Source organism: Eublepharis macularius, chromosome 12 (genome assembly GCF_028583425.1).
Source record: "Eublepharis macularius isolate TG4126 chromosome 12, MPM_Emac_v1.0, whole genome shotgun sequence".
NCBI classification, from domain to species: domain Eukaryota; kingdom Metazoa; phylum Chordata; class Lepidosauria; order Squamata; family Eublepharidae; genus Eublepharis; species Eublepharis macularius.
The window spans coordinates 51,183,867-51,203,295 of NC_072801.1; the positions used below are offsets into that span (position 1 = coordinate 51,183,867).

The window sequence follows — 19,429 nt, forward strand, 5'->3', positions numbered from 1 at the left end:
AATAAGATTTTCAGGGCATAAGATTTTAAGAGTCAACTCTCCCTCTATCAAATACAAAAGAAATCTACCCTTCTTGGTTTGTGATTTCCTAGGTACTGAATGAGCAACAACCAATATTATCATCTGCATTTTTTCCCATTACATATGGGATGTTTTTAAGAACCAACCACAACGACTTAATACTATGAAACTCAAGATATGTAAGGGACATATTCACGGTCAAATGGAATTTAAACCATAAATGAAGAACCATGATATCATTCTCAGTAGTTCTAGATCTCTTGTAACAGAACGAATGCATGTCACCTTTTTTTTTTTAAAGTCAGATGAAACATTAGGAATGTTGGTGCAATTCCCATTGTAGGATGCTACCTAAGAACTACCAGCATATCCTGGCCTTTGTGTTTGCTGTTCATGAGATCAATGCAAATCCAAATCTCTTACCCAACATCACTCTGGGTTTTCGCATCACTGACAACTACTACTTGGGAAGAACAACCTATGCAACCACACTGCAGTTGCTGAGTGAACGAGGGAGATGGGCTCCTAATTACAAGTGTGACACTCAAGAAAAACTATGGGCCATCATTGGTGGACTCAGCTCCGAAACCTCCATTCAGATGTCCAGTATCATAGGCATTTACAAGGTGCCACAGGTATGCATTATTTTATTTTCTTTACATTATTTAAAGCCTGACTTTCTCATTTATTTAAAGTCTTTTAAAATTAAGATTCCAGTAAATTACATAATATAAATCAGTGAAATTGATAGAATAAGACATCTAATAATCAAAGTAATAAGACTAGGATTCCAGAAATCAGTAACAGAGCATAAGTATTGAACATGATATATCAATGCCAAAAAGTCAAAATAACAACAACAATAACATTTGATTTATATACCACTATTGAGGACAACTTAATGCCCACTCAGAGCGGTTTGCCAAGTATGCTATTATTATCCCCACAACAATCACCTTGTGAGGTGGGTGGGACTGAGAGAGCTCTGAAAGGGCTGTGACTGACCCAAGGTCTCCATCTGGCTCCAAGTGGAGGAGTGGGGAATCAAACCCAGTTCTCCAGATTAGAGTCCCACCACTCTTAAGCACTACACCAAACCTAAATACATAGGTTGAAAACAATCAGGAAAGATCAGGATAGTATATGCAGCATACAGATAGTATATAGCATGAACAGTCATATAGCATACAGTCTTGTTCCCTTCATTAAAGCACCTTTTGAACTACTCTATTATGATATAGCCATATTGCCTTTATGCCTTCCTGAACTATCGTTGGAATGCCTAAAGCAGGCCATTCTAGAAGGTGGAAGCCACAACAGAGAATGCATACATGCAGGCTGTTTCTGATCTCACCTATTTGCATAGTGGCAACTGAAGAAACCCCTACTCAGATGAGTGCAGCTGAGTAGGAAATAGGACAAGAGGAGGTAGAGGTGTTTTGGAGAGGTCATGCACAACAGTAAAGAGTTGGAATGAATAGATCATAAAGAAAATGCTGGCTTAGATGTTCTGGCCATTAAGGCCTTTTTAAAATACTTTAAGAATACCTTTTAATTTCACCACAAATGAGAGTTGCATGAAAAGAAATCTTGCCAAGTATTGCAGGATGTTGAGATACCTTACATGCTCAAAGGCTCCCTTTGATCTGTATTTGCTTGTTACATGAACCCGTCAAAATTAGGTACTTGGAAAAAATAAAACCTTTCTCAAGGTATGGTTCACTGGTGGCAATGCAATTAGGCAAGACTAACCCTCTTAAAACAGATTCTTGGTTTTCTTGAGGCAGAAATATTTGCAGGATTTACTTCCACCTTCTAGTAGCACATTGCCTCAGATATCAAAGGGACCATTCACAAAACCTATGTGTTAATTTTCATGAGCAGTTAGCATGAGCTCCAGGACGCAAATCTGGAGTGGAATTCAGCAGGGATCATTTTGTAGAAAAAGAGCTGGAAGAACTCATTAGCATAACTCATTAGCATATGTCACCCCTTTGCCATCTCTGGAATTGTGTCATTAGCACAACTAATTTGCATATGCCATACCCCCTGATATCACCTATCCTGGCTGTTTTGGACCCAATCCTGGCCATTCAGGGCCAAAACTGAGCCCAAAATGGCAAAAAGGGGCCAGAAATGGCTGAAAAGTGGTCCAAAATGGTCAGGATCAGGCCACTGCTGAGAGGGACAGTGATCCACCACCTGTCAGAGGCCCAATCTGGGCTGTTTCGGCCCCAATCCAGGCCGAAACAGGTCCAAAATGGCTGAGAGTCCAGTGGGTAGGGCCACCTGACATGTGACCTCTTTGGGGAACTGCCAGAACTGCGTTCCTGCGCGTTCCCCCTCAAAATGAGCCCTGGAATTCAGCAATATTTTCATTCAGTCTTGCCCAATTCTCCTCCTTATTACAGCCTTCAATGCACCTGGCTTTGTCCATTCAGGTACCATAATACACAGCATCTCCTTTTTTTAGGTGCTCAGAGGGACCTGCCTTCCTGTTTTTACCAGCTAAAAGTTATCCTGAGCTGTCTTCCCCTTTCATAGCAGCCACTTGAAAATTCATTGCTGAGGATCTAGAGACCATGTGTGTAACCTGCCATGTGACATGGAAGGAGAGGGTGCAGTTGAAAGAAGGACTGAGAAATACAGCCATACCTCCAGGCAGCTTGCTGCTTGTGGAGGGGGTCGTACATTGTCTCCCTGGAAAGAGGAAGAGCACAGCAATTCCTGGGCATCTGGGTCTTTCCTGGGTGGGCGGAGCTAGCAGCCCCTTTGGGCAGCTCCGCTCACTTGGTCTCAGTTGCCTTCAACGCTCAGCCCACCTTCCTCACCCTGCTTCTGGTACAGGATTAGCCAGTTGCTGTATTCAGAACCAGATAGGAATTTGTTTTTCCCTTTATCTTGGATTGGAAATGGGGAAAGGGTTTTTTTCGCCTACCTCGCACCAGGGCATGAGTGGAGGAAATTAGCTTTAGGTGGCGCTGGTTAGTGGTGTCACTGGCGGGATAGAGTTTGGTCAGGGGCAGCGGGCCAGTGAGCACCCTTGGTGTTTCCCTATTGGTAGGGAAGAGGAGTCTGCTAGGAGCGGCTGGTACTGCTTGTGACAGCTGCCAGCACACATGGGCAGACTGCCTGGAGGAACCCCATATGCAAGTCTTTCCCACACTGCTGTACAGCTGAAGCTTAGGAGCTTGGAAGGGGGGGAACCAATTTGCCTGGCCGGTTGAGTCTTAGCCATCCACATGCAGGGCTCACACCCGGAGCTTCAGGGCTCACCCAGGCAGGTCAAGGCAGAGGTCCAGGGGTGACCCCATGGCTTGACCTGTACCGCTTTTACCCTTGCCGCAGTTTTGGGTTAATGTTCATGTTGAGGTTAAGTTAATAAAGTGGCCCTTAGATCCAACACCTGTGTCTGTCTCTTCATTTCAATTAGGGGGCCAATATCCTTTAAATTTGTGCTGGAAGTTGAATGCACTTAACTCACTGCTAAAAGAAGAAAGGTTCGCCATCCCCCTTTCCCCTCAGGCTTGCTTGCTTTCTTGCTTGCTATCTTTCTTTCTAACTTGCCTTTCTCACTGAGATGCAAGGCAAGTTACATCATGTAAGTCAATCTGATGTATGGTTGGGACATCCAATATACAGTGCAATAGGTTTTAGATAATATTTGAAAGCAAGCAGAAAACTGACACAGTGCTAAAACAGCACTGAAACAAAGCAGAAGCAATTAAACATGAGGCAGACGTTGCCTAGTAGTAGCATAACGACAGCAACAGATAGTACGCAGAAGTATAAACTGCAGTCCCCTATCTTTCTGAACCATTACCTTATAGTACCTAGCTGAGTAAAAAAAAAACCCTCCTGAATAATTCAGTTTTACACTGGAGGTTGGGAGCCTTTCTGACCTCATTGAGCATCACACTGCATATTGTAGGGATCATAACAAAGTATGAGAATGGATGAGTAGCTGGTGATTTTGCCTATTTGCAAGGTCATCCCTGAAGGAGGCCTTGCTTATGTGAGTGAAGCTGTCAAATCAGAGCATAGGGTGAAAGGCAGCCACTCAGATATGACATACCAAGGCCATGAAGGACTTTGTATGTGGTGACCGATACCTTGAATTGAGCCTGGTACCTGGTGGATAGTCAATGGAATGACTGCAGAATGGAAATACTATTCATACTCTACACAGCTCCTGATAGCTGCAGCATTCTGCATCAACTGGAATCTCTGAGTTGACCTCAAAGGGAGACATATCTTGAGTGCATTGCAGTAGTCTAGGCTCAATGTTACAATAATATGGATCCAGGTAGTCATATTGGTCATGAGAAGGTAGGAGATGATGTTCAGGACTAGACTGAACTTCTCACTTCTCTAGCAGCAGTACACGATGCAGTATAACCCCAAGGCTCTTTACCAAGTCCATTGAACCCCATCAAACCCCAAGGGTCCATTGAACCCCATTGAACATGGGGAGAGGGAGAACAATGTCCTTCAAGGCCTCCACTTTCCCAAACAGCATCTTTTCTGTCTTCTCTGGATTCAGTTTCTATTCGCCCCTAGCCTGCAAAGGATGAGGTGTTCTCTTTGCAAACCAAAAGCAGCTACGCTGGTGATTGTGGGACCTTTGTGTGGAATGTGAAATGGGGGCTACAGTAACGGGTAGGATAGTAACAGCTTATTGAAAAAGGTGGCTGCTTCCAATCCATATCTGAGGAGTATGCACCAGTCACACCTTAATATTTCATGGCCAATTTGAAAAGGCAATAAATGCTCAAAGCAATAATTTACACTTTTTATATATTTTAAAGTGCCGGAGTGCAATAGTGTTAATAAATAATGTGCTAATAAATACAGAATAAATATTCAAATTTTACAAATATCCGCAAGCCACACAATACAAAGTCATCCAATACAGTTTGTAATTTTCATGAACTAATTTTGTAAACAGAGTCCATCGCTAGAGCATGAGGAGCACAGAGCTGTGACCTTCGATATAGACAAACACCAGTCCTCAGAAGAGGGGTTCTAATGCTTTTGAGCCATTTGCTGACGGGATGGTGATGCAGAGCACTTTATCAAATTCCCATTTCGAAAATCTTCATCTCCTGGCAAATATCTGCTGGTACAATGGTCGCCTGCGCTTCAGCTCCCTCTGTGCTCTACCAATTAGCGAAGGGGTGTGTGGTATCACACACCAGATATTTGCCCAGAGATGAAGATTTTCGAAACGGGAATTTGATAAAGTTGCTCTGCTTTTCCTGGTCTGTATATTGTTCTAGTCAGTTGGTACTGGTGAACTCCCGTTGTTTTGTTTTTGGCAATTTGAAAAGGCAACAATTTGAACAACTGAGTCATGGCGATTAATTCCTCTTTAAATATGAATACTAAGTATGGCTAGGATTCTCTGGATTGTGTTCTTGTTTTAAAGAGGCTTTCTGATAAGAATTTCAGCCTGATTCCTCAGATGTCTTCTCTTCTAGCTCAGTTACGGTTCATTTGATCCAGCACTGAGTGATAAAACCCAGTTCCCTTTCTTTTATCGTATGGTCCCAAATGAAGACTCACAATATAAAGGAATAATCCAACTTCTCTTGCATTTCAAATGGAAATGGATTGCCCTAGTTGCGCCCAACGATGATGGTGGAGAAACATTTGTGCAGACTCTGATGGTGCTGCTCACAGAGCATGACATTTGTGCTGCTTTCACTCAGTGGATCCCAATAACATACACAAGCACTGGAAACAGTATTTTAATGCATATGGAAAAAATAAATAGTTCTTTCTCAGAAAGCAAAATCAATGTGATTATTGTAAATGGGGGCACTCAAACCCTAATTGTATTGTCTATATGGCTGGATTACAAAGGCAAAACAGGGAGTCTTATTGGGAAAGTTTGGGTCATGACTGCCCAATGGGATTTTACAGCTGTGAATTCTCAGGGTATCTGGTTTCTAAGACCCTTTCATGGTGCTTTGGCTTTCTCAATTCACACCAATGAGGTGCCTAGATTCTTAGATTTTCTACAGTCTCTGGATCCTCAGCATCCCAATGATGACATCTTCCTCCAGGATTTTTACAAATATGCCATTGAAAACCTTCATTATTCTGGTGTGGACTTCTTAGATGCAAACATCGCATGGACAAAGCTGATGGATCTGCTTCCAGGAGCAGTGTTTGAATCTAGCATGACAGGCCAAAGCTACAGTACTTACAATGCTGTTCATGTTGTGGCTCATTCTTTAGATGAAATGTACTCATCTAGGCCTAACCAGAGAAAGTCTGGAAAAAGAGACCAATGGAAATTGCAGAATATGCCACAGTGGCAGGTAACCAGCTTGCTCTTACACTCAATATCAACCAATTCTTGTCCTTATTGCAGTCTACTTCTCACATGGCTTTTCTCCATCTAAGTCCCAGGATTCTCAGTATAGCCTTTTAGTTAGTCAAAGGGGACCCACACTGCCTTTTTCACCAGCAGAAAAGCTGGCTGGATCAAACCCATACTCCCCCCACCCCCATAACTCGAAGAAGAACATTTGCTCTGCAGTGTTCATTTTCATTCATACATTAACATCCTATGCTGGTATTCTCTCTGGGAATAACCTTCAGATATTAATGTTTTCTGCAGTTAGAAAATGGCAACTTGGATTGTGCTGAGGTTTGGTGGAAGAAAAAGGAATTGCTTGGCATTAAATAGTTAGGATCATAGAATCATAGTGTTGGAAGGGGCCTTATAGACCATCCGTTCAAATCCCCTACCCAGTACAGGAACAGCCCTAAAGCATCTCTGGTATTTGTCCATGATAAATCTTCTTCAAAACCACCTGTTTCTCCAGATTGTTCAGATCTCCGTGAATTCTATCTCTACCTGCAATGGCTATTTTCCACTCCTCCCAGTTTGGTGTCATCTGCAAATTTAATGAGTAATTCCTTCACACCCTCATCCAGATCATTTATAAAAATATTTAAAAGCACTGGGCCCAGAACCGAGCCCTGTGGTACTCCACTTGACAACTCCCTCCAATTAGGCGTGATGTCATTGACAACTACCGTTTGGGTGCAGTTATCCAGCTAGTTCCCTATCTATCTAACCATTCTCGAGTTCAGTCCACAGTCCTCCAATTTACCCATCAGAACATCATGAGGGACCTTGTCAAAAGCTGTACTGAAACCAATACATCTATAATATTCCTGCAATCCAATAAATCTGTCACTCACTCATAGAAGGAGATGAGGTTGGTCTTGCAGGACCTATTGGGTTCTTAGGACCTGTTGGTTCTAAGGATTTCTTTCATCTCCATCTTCCTAACATTCTCATATCTCATTAAACAATGTCTAATATTGAGCAAGAAAAGGGACCAAAATAGACGGCCCAGGATTAACAAGTAATTTTAAAAGGCATATAAGTGTCATTAATACTCTTGGGGCTAACCCACAGAAAATATATAGAATTCCTGTAGGTTTGACTCATTGCAGCTGTTTGGTTAGGAAAAGACCATGGGAGAAACACATAAAACCCTTCCATACCTGTACCATTATCACAATGTAAATCACTGTTGAGTGTTCTTTTTATTTAGAAAACATGGTACAGTCATTGATATTTTGCAGCTTAATCAGAATTTCCAGAATCGCCTTTTTAAAACTTCTATCCTATAAAGTCTCCTAACAATAAAAATTCTAGAGTTCCAATTGAATTTTATGAGAACTCATGCTTGAGTGCTCCAATTGTACATCCAATGCAACATATTGTCATCCCTTATAATTCAATGCATCAGAGAGTTTAGAGGAACAGTTATTTTAGTTTACATATCATATTAATTAAAAGTCTTTAATTGTTTGTAGTAAACTCATAATCTATAAAATTCTGACACTTTGTTTTTCATCTAGCTTCACCGGTTTTTGAGAACCATCAGGTTTAACAACAGTGCTGGAGATGAAATCTCTTTTAATGAAAACCAAGACTGGGTGGCTGGATATGACATTGTGAATTGCATTGTATTCCCTAATGAGTCCTTTACTCGAGTGAAAATTGGAAGAATGGACCCCCAGGCTTGGATGGGGCAGGCATTCTCAATTAAAGATGATATAATCACATGGAATAACTGGTTCAATCAGGTAGGTTATGTTAACTCTGGGTTGTAACCTGCTAGCTTTCCCATTTGATCTCCCATAATTCCTTTTCTCACAGCAGCCCCATCCTATGAGGCCTGTTGTCCAAATGGATTTCACAATACCCATCTCAGTCATTTCATGGTGAAAAGAAGCCTCACTTATTGCATTGTTTTCACTTGGAATTTGTACAGTAGTTGTACTTATGATGTCTGTATTATGTTGATTTATTGGGGGGGGGGCTGGCAACAAAATAACATCACTCCCTAGCAACATGCTGATGTCACTTCTCTAACACATCATAGGGGTGTGCACAGGAGAAATATTTGGTTTTCCAACTCGGGTTTACCAGAAGCAGGAAAAAGATGCGGAATAACCCAACATCCGAAGCAGCAAGCCACTTCGGGTTTGGGTTATTGGAATTGCTTTGGTATGCTTCGTACTGATTTGGAGCATACTGAAGTGAGACCCCCCCACTTCCCCCCTGAGCCCCCTTTCCCCAACCCCAACCCCGAAGGCTAGAGCAGGTGCCTCCACTGCTGCCGTGGTCAGCAGGGTGGCATGGAAGGCTGCAGCCAGCGCCTCTGCCACCTGCACCACTGCTTCAGCCACTGCAGCAGCCAGCAGGGCAGTGGGGAAGGCCACAGCCGGTGGCTTCACTGCCCACGCTGCTGTTTCAACCACCGTGGCAGACAGCAGAGTGGCGGGGAAAGCCACAGCCAGTGCCTCCAGTGCTTGCACTGCTGCTTTGGTCTCTGTGGCAGCCAGCAGGGTGACGGGGAAGGCCACATCCTGCGCCTTCGCTGCCTGCACTGCCACTTCAGCCTCTGTGGCAGCCAGCAGGGTGGCAGGGAAGACCGCAGCCGGCACCTCTGATGCCCACGCCGCTGCTTCCACCACCACCAGGATGTACCAGGTAAGTGGTGGGGTGGTGGGAGGGAGCCCTTTACAAAGGCCCCGAAGCTTCCTGAAGCAACCCAAATCACTTTGGGAAGCTTTGGTTCGGTATTTTCGAATCTGGGCCATCATACTGGCCCTGATTCAGAAATACCGAATCTTTACTAATTGAGCCCGGTTCAGGGTTTTTTTTCTGAACCGGGAACCCGAAGTGCACACCCCTATATTTTAATACTAATGTAAGTGATTTTCAAGAGCAGAATGAGTTGGCCAGGTCCTGTAGATCAGAACAATCAGAGCGGGTGGTGGTGATGATTACATCAGCATTCTGTAGTTTTATTCAGAAGGGAAGTCAGAACATAGCCTGAAAAGGAGGGGTGGGGGCAAGACCATCTGGAGCCCTGCTCCCACTTGATACCATTTTCAACATATTCCTCTTTTAGTACTATCGTCTCACTTACAAAGAAATGTGAGAATAATATAAAAAAGCTGTGGTGGTGGAGAATGCCCTAAAGTCATAGCAGATTTATTGTAACCCCTGGTGGCATTTTCATGGCAAGAGACTAACAGAGGTGGTTTGCCATTTCCTGCCTCTACAACCCTGGTCTTTGTTGGAAGTCTCCCATCTGACGAGATCAGGCTTACCTGGGCTTTTATACCAGAGTATACCAGAGTATAAAAAAAGCTACCAAATCCATTATTATTAAGTAACATTCCCATCAAATATTATAATTAGACTATCTAGGGCTCTCAGGGCCTCTTGACTGAAGGTTTGCCATAAGGGATCATGAATGATCACCAGTGGAACTCCAAGGTTTGCCTATGATTCTTAGCATTAAATAGCAAAACGTAAGGAAAAAAAATTGAATAACATGTCAACACCCATCAAACAATATGATTCCCCATAACACCGGATCTTGCAAACCTTATCCATTGTTTCATGATCAGTCCAAGAATAGTGGGCAATTAGCCATGGGTGCCTGGCCAGCCAGCTGTGTTATGGTCATTCATCAGTTTGCATCACTAAGCCATTATGTGAAATGAACAAGATACAAACTGATGTTTAAAGTTATTTAACCTCACCTGAAACTCATCCAAAGTACTTAAAGACTAGAAGTGTCTTCTAACAAAGAGTGACTATATTATCTCCATATAATTCCCCAAAATTACTTCCCAAAGATCCCTAATTAGGTTACACCAACATTTCTCCAGCTCACATTATACCTTCTCTTGAGAGAGGCCACAGCCGCAGCTGCCCCTGTGCTGCCCACACCGGCAGGAACAAGGGGTGCGGTGGCAGCAGTGAGAGAGCAGGCTGTGGTCACCACAGCTCACTTCCCACTGCTGCTGCCGCTGCCCCTGTGCAGGGACAAGGGCTGTGGTGGTGGCGGCGGTGAGGGAGCAGGCCATGGCCACCGCAGCTCTCTCTCTCTCCACTGCTGCACCCCTTGTCCCTGCTGGCACCGGCTGCAGAGGGGCAGCAGCGGTCGCGGCGTGAGAGCGGGCCATGCCAGCGGCAGTGAGAGCGGTGTGCTCTTGCAACTGCCACCTGCTTTCTCTCTGCCGCTGCCTGCTCTTGCAGTGCGGGAGCGCACCCCGCACCTAGGGGTGCACCACACCACCCGGGGAGCGGGCATCCCAGGGAGTGTGCCCCCCGCCCAGGCAGGTAAGTGGGCGTGGGGGAGGGAGGGTGGGATCAGGAGATCCCCTGCCCCGAGCAGGGGGATGGGAACCCTAACACCAGAGGTGTGCATAATGAAAAAATGAGCCAAAATTACAGACAGAACTCACTGGTTCGGCATGTTAAAGTGACTTCTGAAATGAACAAACAAACCCCAGATCAGTTCCATAATGGGATATGATTGTTTTGTAACCCCTGGAATCAAAAGTTAAAAGGAAATTTTTTAGATGCAGAGGCTTACAATATACTATGCAGGCTCTGCTAGGAATGGGAAGTAGTTAATCCAGGGCCAGCTTCAGATTTTCAGAGCCCCTGGGCACACAGTTCCCAAGGCCAACCTCCCTTCCTTGGCCCACTACCATGCATTAATGCCCTCTTTCCCTCCCACCCATCTGCATTCATTCCACCTGCTTATGGCTCTTTCCCTTATCTCCTCACAAACATCCCGCCTCTTCTGCCAAAATCATGGATCAGGAGTAGAGATTTTTAGATGAGCTATACACGCCACAGACAACTTTAGCTTCCATTTCACATAGCATTGGGGGCTTCTAGAAATTACCTGGGCCAAGTAGCCCTGATTCTTGTCATTTTTTGCTCTGCTACTCCTATTGTCATCTAGAAGTGGGTGGTCAATTCTGAGGTGCCTAGCTTCATTTTTCTGAGCTTGCCACAGAAAGCAAGGGATCACAGCCTTTCATTATTGCCGATATTTTCATCTATCTGATTTTTTCCCATCCCATTCAAATTTAGTAACCCTCATGCTTAGTTTCTAAATCATTCTTATGGAATGACCTATGGCCTGGGCATAGTTGTTTATCTGCAGGACATCTGGAAAGTACCTATCAGTGTCTGTGACCATCTGAATTCCTTCATGGAAATGGGTTCGGGCTGCTGTCCAGACTTGGCAAACAAGTACTGTTTTTTGGAGAATGGAGATCCAAACAGAATAAAGGTATACAGGTAATAGAGAGAGAGGTGATTCTTGATAGCTGTTAATACCTAGACTTGGACTGCATCCCCAAATTGCATGAATTATTACAGTAGATACTTTGCACCAAACAGATAAATTTCATTTCATCTTGTTTAGTACCGCATTTTAAATGCTCAATATTTGCTTAGAGGAACTACCACTGTATCCAGTTCTGGCAAGTTGGCAGCCAGGTTTAGGGATCACAGGTAACTAGATAGGCAAGAAGTCAAGTCAGGATTCAAGGGTCAAGGCAAGAAGTGATGCTGGAGTCTAGAGGCCTCCACAAGAGGCAGGCCTTGGAAAGCTGAAACTTGGGAATCAGATCCTATCTGACAAAAATCACAAGCAGGTTAAAAGGAAATGTTGAATCAGGAAAGGCTGGGACTCAATTGCAGGTTTATATAGGGAACTAGAAATCCCTCCTTTGCCTGTAGTCAGTGATACTGTATAAAACTATGGAATTGCCTCTTCCTCTTGAGAGAGGCTAGAACGTGGAAGTCCCTGAACTGCCAAACATGCTTTCCTTCACCTGGTCCACAGTTCAGCTCTGCCCCTCTGACTTCTCCATTCCTGGAGCCTGGAAGTACAGGAGGGGGACAGGTCCACTCAGGAGTTTCCCTGTCTGCTGGAACAGGAGCCTGGTGTTGGAGGAGAGGCATGGAGCTTCCAGAGTTCAAACACCTTTGGGCGTAGTGGAAACCACGGGAAGCGCCTCTTCAGAGGAGACTTCAGAGGAGTCTCACATACAGATGGGCCTAGGGAAAGCCTTGACATGCTGATCTGTAACTCAGGCAGCCCAGACAACATCTTTCTTTCCTGATTCTGTTCAGACCCAGCCTCATTCTGTCTGCTCCGAGAGTTGCCTTTCTGGATATAGAAAGAAAGAGAAGGAGGGTGAGCCACTTTGCTGCTATCAGTGCACCCAGTGCCCAGAAGGGATGGTTTCTAACTGGACAGGTAGGCATTTGAAAATGTTTCCCAACATTTTCCCAACCACTTTAAATATGAGACCTATTTTCAAAACACCATAATTACTGTTATGTTTTTCTGTTAAGAATGCTGCCTAGTACGTTATGGAGGAGAGAAACAGGAAAAAAAATTTATCATAAGTCAATCATTTAAGAAATCTCTTACAATCTCTGAAAAATCTATACAAATTTAATGTTCACAGATCCATGACTCACTGAGTGAGGAGAGGCTCAGTAGTACAGTATATGCTTTGTGTGCAGAAGCTCCCAGGTTCAATCTCTGACATCATTAAAGATTCAGATTCTGGCTGTTCTGAATGTCCTCTACCTGAAATTCTGGAGAGACGCTGCCAGTGGATGGCCTGATACCGACCTTTGTAGAGCAGTGGTCTGAATCCATATAAGTCAATTTCTTATGAATTGCAAGCATTTGATAAGATGTCAGGTTATATCAGAGTCACATGATGGGAAAAGGGGAGGCCAGAATGATGACCACGCCAGCCAGTAGAGGCATGCATTGAAAATGTTCTGTGTCAGTTTCAAATCCAGGGCTCTGAATGAAGTATGTACAGTTCTTGGTTTTTCTGGATGGGACATTTCTAACTTGGATCTAATCATTTAGATTTTTTTTTTTGTTATCATGAATTCGGCCTAGCTCTTTACAGTGTGGGCTTCCAGTGGGGGCATCTGTTTTTGCAGTTAATAGCACCAAAATTGCACAGAACACAGTCTTCCTTTTATACTATTGATCCATTGAGTTTTTCATCAGTTACACTAAACACACACAGACACACACACACACACAGAAGAAGGTGAGTGTCAGCAGGTGCACACTATGGCAGGAATTTGGCTGGCAAAAGGGTAGCAGGGCAGGGAGAACATTAAAAACAACCTTGCTTTTGGTTGTTGGGGGTTTTCCGGGCTGTATTGCCGTGGTCTTGGCATTGTAGTTCCTGACATTTCGCCAGCAGCTGTGGCTGGCATCTTCAGAGGTGTAGCACCAAAAGAAAACGGAGGAATGAAAACGGAGGAATACAAAAAGAAGATTAAGGAACTCCTGGACCCCTCCACCTACAAAAAACTAAAACGAGATCCCACTTGCAAAATCACCAGGCTAACAAATGCGCTGATCAAGAATGCCTCACTACATCCCGACACGCACAGAAAACTATGCAAGACTGAAGCACAGCCACCTAGACTATATGGACTCCCCAAAATACATAAAGATTCAGTCCCACTCCGACCCATTGTGAGTGCCATTGGTTCACCGACATATGAATTAGCTAGACATCTGGCAGATCTCCTGCAGGACCACATCGGGAAAACCTCGTCTTACATCAAAGATTCAGCAGATTTCATCAACAAAATCAGTTCTCTGAAACTCAATCCACAAGACATACTTGTCAGTTTTGATGTTGTATCCCTGTTTACCAAGGTTCCAGTAAAAGACACTATTGCACTGATTAATCAGGTTTTCCCAGAGGATGTAACAGCCTTATTCCATCATTGTCTGACAACCAGTTACTTCCAATGGGACAACGAATTCTATGAACAGATGGATGGGGTGGCCATGGGGAGCCCACTCAGCCCAGTTATAGCAAACTTCTACATGGAACATTTTGAAAAAACAGCTCTAGAATCAGCACCCCACAAACCCAGTGTATGGTTCCGGTTTGTGGATGATACATTCATCATTTGGAGCCATGGGGAGGAAGAATTGAGGGAGTTTTTGAATCATCTCAACAACATCCACCTAAGCATACAATTCACAATGGAGAAAGAAAGTGAGGGAAAACTCTCATTCCTGGATACCTTGGTCATCCGCAAAGCAAACTTTCAGTTAGGTCACAAGGTCTACAGGAAACCAACTCACACTGATCGGTACTTACACAAAAACTCCAATCACCACCCCCGACAGAAAAGAGGCATAATGAAAACATTAGTGGATCGTGCAAGACGGATATGTGAGCCGCGCTTTCTCAATGAGGAAATTAATCATCTAAACCACGCACTTCAGGCAAATGGCTACTCCAGAAATGAAATCCGAAGAGCAATCAAACCCAGGATGAATCAAACAACCAAGGAAAAACAGTCACCTACAGGAAAAGTGTTTTTGCCATATATCAAAGGAATTACTGATCAGATGGGAAAGCTTATGGAAAAGCATAACCTTCAAGCAGTATTCAGACCCACCCGAAAAATACAACAGATGCTACGATCAGCAAAAGACAGCAGAGACCCCCTCACCTCTGCAGGAGTATACCGTATACCCTGCAGCTGTGGACAAGTTTACATCGGGACCACAAAGCGTAGCATCCAGACAAGAATAAAAGAACATGAAAGACACTGCAGACTTGGACAGCCTGAAAAATCAGCAGTGGCTGAACATAGCCTAACTCAAACAGGGCACAGTATCTTATTCCAGGACACCAAAATACTGGACAACACTTCCAACTACTTTGTCAGACTGCACAGGGAAGCCATTGAAATTCACAAGCATAAGCAAAACTTCAACAGGAAAGAAGAAACCTTAAGAATGAACAGAGCATGGGCTCCAGTTCTGAAAAACACCAGGCCAACAAAACACTCCACACCCGACAATAGCCCTGCAGAGAAGATTAGCACATCAAGCACCAATCCATATGCAAAAGAACCTCCTCAGGTTACAGTGAAGCCTCCCGCCATTAGCATTCCACACCCTGGGAAACTCTTACAGAATGACTCAGCTCAACCCCACCCCTCCTGAGTAGATACAAATGACCTACATCTTTTCCACACTGTGACACTGAGAGATCTCTGTCTTTTGGTGCTACACCTCTGAAGATGCCAGCCACAGCTGCTGGCGAAACGTCAGGAACTACAATGCCAAGACCACGGCAATACAGCCCGGAAAACCCCCAACAACCATCGTTCTCCGGCCGTGAAAGCCTTCGACAATACAACCTTGCTTTTGATTGAACAAACACTTGCACATGCCCCAGTATGACTTTTCCTCACAGAGACTGACCATCCAAGTGCCCTGAAGGGGGAGGGGGACACAGACCAGTGCCCAGGTAGCACCAAAAAAAGAAACCTTAAATAGGTCTACTCAGACGTAAATCTCTTTTTATTCTACAGTGCTTACTCTTGAAGAAGTGTCTTTAGTATCGTAGCCTATGATTGAAGTCTGCACATTTCCTCTTCCAAATATTTCCAAAGCCTATAGCTGGAGAGAGGTCTCCCATTGCAAGGACTAATTGGCAGGGAGACAACACCATTTCCCAGATAGTGAAAGAAAAAAACCCAAGAGCATTCATGCACATTGTGCAAACCCCTCTTACCGGCAAGAGATTTAATTAATATCATAAAGGGTTCTCACCCTTTGGGATCTGATTAGTGATTGCTGTTAAGGCAAAAAAGGCACTGCCATGTGAGCCCAGTGCTTGATTGTTCGCTTTTACCATCCCTGTGATGCAAGAACCAAAATGAAACCCAAAACTTTTTTCATGGGATGGTGCCATTTCAGAAGCTGAAATGTATTTCTGGGTGTATTTCCAGTTCATTTGTTTCATTTTGTGCACCTCTACCCTGGAGTGTAAAAACCAGGACCATAAGAACCAGAAAGTGAAACAGGTGCCCATCAGTTTTGAATAGTGAGGAACAAGCAAAAAGTCAGAGTTAGGGAGGAGTCCTTGTCCTCACCACTGAATGTTCTTGCCTCACCATGCGGTCCAGCATATGTGCAAGGATAGGCAGATGGAGTGGTGCACTAATTCTCTACACATGCACATTAGCAGCATAATTTTCCAAAGGACAGCAAAAATAGGTCTATAGAAACTTGTAACTCAGCAAGTGAGTCTTCTTGACCTATGAGAGGGCCCTGTCTTATGGGCTGATGAGAAAGACTGACACACTCTAAACACATTCAACTATTGTTACCTATTTTAATTTCACTTCTCTAGGGTGGGATATATAAGTGACTCATTCCATTTCTTTTTTGAAGATGCAGGTCGCTGTGACAAATGCCCGGATGACAAGCATGCCAACCACAAACAGGATCAGTGCATTCCCAAATCCATACACTTCCTCTCCATCAATGACACTTTGGGGATTGTTTCAGTTTTCTCCTCCCTTTGCTTATCTTTCATCACAGGTCTGATATTGGTAACATTTGTCAAATATCAAGATACTCCAATTGTCAAAGCCAACAACCGGGATATCACCTACATTCTCCTCCTCTCACTCCTGCTTTCTTTCCTCTGCTCCTTGCTCTTTATGGGACAGCCCAACAAGGTCACCTGTCTTCTCCGACAATCAACATTTCTTCTTGTCTTCTCTGTTGCAGTTTCTTCTGTGTTGGCTAAAACCATCACTGTGATTCTGGCTTTTGAGGCCACAAAACCAGGAAGCCAGATGAGGAAATGGTTGAGGAAGAGGGTCACAAACTCCATTGTACTTTTCTGTTCCCTTGGTCAACTTGGAATCTGTGCTGTCTGGCTAGCAACAAAGCCTCCCTTCCCTGAGTTAGACATGCACTCCCAAAGCAGAGAGATCATAGTTCAGTGTCATGAGGGCTCCATCGCCATGTTTTATTGTGCCCTTAGCTACATGGGTTTCTTAGCCTTGGTCAGTTTTCTTGTAGCTTTCTTGTCAAGGAATTTGCCAGATAGCTTTAATGAAGCCAAGTTCATTTCCTTTAGCATGTTGGTGTTCTGCAGTGTTTGGGTATGCTTTATTCCCACTTACCTGAGCACCAAAGGGAAATATATGGTAGCTGTGGAGATCTTTTCCATCTTGGCCTCTGGGGCAGGATTGCTCACCTGTATCTTTTCCCCTAAATGTTATATTATAATCCTAAAACCTACTCTTAATTCTAAAAAACATGTTATGTCAAAACAAAGTTAACTAAACATAAATTATCTTGTCACCACTGATTAAAGTCATACTGTAGTGAAACAAACTGACATTCTTTCTTCATTGCTTTCTGTGTTCATATTTTCAACTTCAGCACTCCTACCATACATAAGAGGATGATATGATGAATGGAATTCCCTGTCCCAATATGTTTTGGTGCCATTTTGTGGGAACTGGGCCAATACATTTATTTGCCATGTGGTCCCTCAAAACCTAGGTTTAATTTGTGCATACCAAAGTTTTTTACCCATAAAAAATATGTATCCAGGCCAAAGTTGAAGAAAGTAAAGAACATATGTATCAGGAAAAATGTATGTAATATGTGATCCCTGTGTATGCAGAATGTAACAGCAACAAAAAAATTAATTCAACAAAGATATGTTTATATAAACATAGAATATCTGTTACATTTAAAGCATGCCTTTTATATAAAATCCAAATTCTTCACTCTAGCTTGGAAGATGGCTTCTTACCTCGGCATGGCTGACCTGGTCACCTAGACCCATGGTAACATCAAAACTTGACTATTGTAACGCACTATATGTTGGTCTCCAATCTAAGTTAACTAGGAGGCTGCAATTGGTGCAAAATGCTGCAGCTCAACTGTTAGCAGGAGTGAGCAGGAGCATGAACATCACTCCCATCCTACAGTCACTCCATTGGCTACCTATCAGTTACAGTGCTTAATTCAAGGTATTGGTTATTACATACAAAGCTCTTCATGACCTTGGCATTGCATTCCTACAAGATCGCCTCACTCCTTATGGCACTCCTTATGGCACTCCTCACTCACTCCATGGCAGCTTCGCTCATCTGAATAGGGTCTCTTGTAGGTTGGCTTTCTGCAAAAGATGCAAAACTTAATTATTCAAGAAGGCTTTTTACTCAGATCAGAGGGAAGTATTATAGGGAGGGGTCTCAAATGCTTTGCTAATGAGTTAGGGATCATAGACTTCACCACTACGTTGCCTTGCATGTTATCTGTTGCTCAAATATCTACTCTTATACTACTTGTTTATCTAATGTCAGTCCTAGAATTGATTATGTCTGTTTTAGCAATTCTTCAACTCTGTATTGGATCCTTACTAATGCTATGTCTTTGTAAAATCCTTTGACGTTGTTCTGGAAATGTCCTTAACACTGTATAGAAATGTTCTTGATGCTGTATGGAAATGTTCCTGATACTGACTGTACTAATCTCTCGCTATGTAATCCGCCTTGAGTCTCAGTGAGAAAGGCGGACTATAAATAACATTAATAAATAAATAAAATAAATAAATAAAAATGGGGGTTAATAATTAAAAATAATATAAACAACTCAAAATCAGGATCAATAAAAGTAAGTACTAAAAGGAGTCTTTTGATTTATCCCACTCAATATCAGGGTAAATAAAAGTATCAAAAGAACTCTTTTGATTTATTCCACTCTTGCTACTTAACACTGAAAGAAAGAACTAACATTCAGCATAAGATGTTGGAAACATAACCAAAACAACATCCTAATAATTTATATCTGTCAGAAAGGCAATGGGGAAATCTGCTCATTCTGGAAAGTTTTTAATACCATTCTGCTGGAAATGGGTTTCCTGACTAGCTGACTAATCTTTCTTTCTTGCCTCAAGCACACATTCACACACACTCTCACACACATACACAGAGAGAGAGAGAGAGCTAGAAATATTTTGGCTGAATACACTTACAGCATCCTTTTTTATTTTATCAGGAGGGATTTTTAAAAAATATTTTCATGAAACTGTTAGTACAGAATTAAAGTTTTTAAACTGACTGGCTTGTCTCTTCCACTAAGCAAAGTTTGAAACTTTCTTCCTAGAGAAGATGAGCAAAATTGGCCCCAAACAAAGCTTGGGAATGCTCTCGCGGTTGGTGAGA

At 43.2% G+C, this 19,429-nt stretch overlaps 1 protein-coding gene across 1 annotated transcript; it reads left to right on the forward strand.

The window, feature by feature from the left end:
* The first annotated feature begins 365 nt into the window (after positions 1 to 365).
* On the forward strand, positions 366 to 17,530 carry LOC129339243 (vomeronasal type-2 receptor 26-like). Its single transcript, XM_054993834.1, has 5 exons — positions 366 to 656; positions 5,502 to 6,347; positions 7,909 to 8,136; positions 12,509 to 12,635; positions 16,629 to 17,530. Exons 1-5 carry the CDS (start codon positions 366 to 368, stop codon positions 17,528 to 17,530), a joined length of 2,394 nt encoding a protein of 797 aa, XP_054849809.1.
* The last annotated feature ends 1,899 nt before the right edge of the window (positions 17,531 to 19,429 follow it).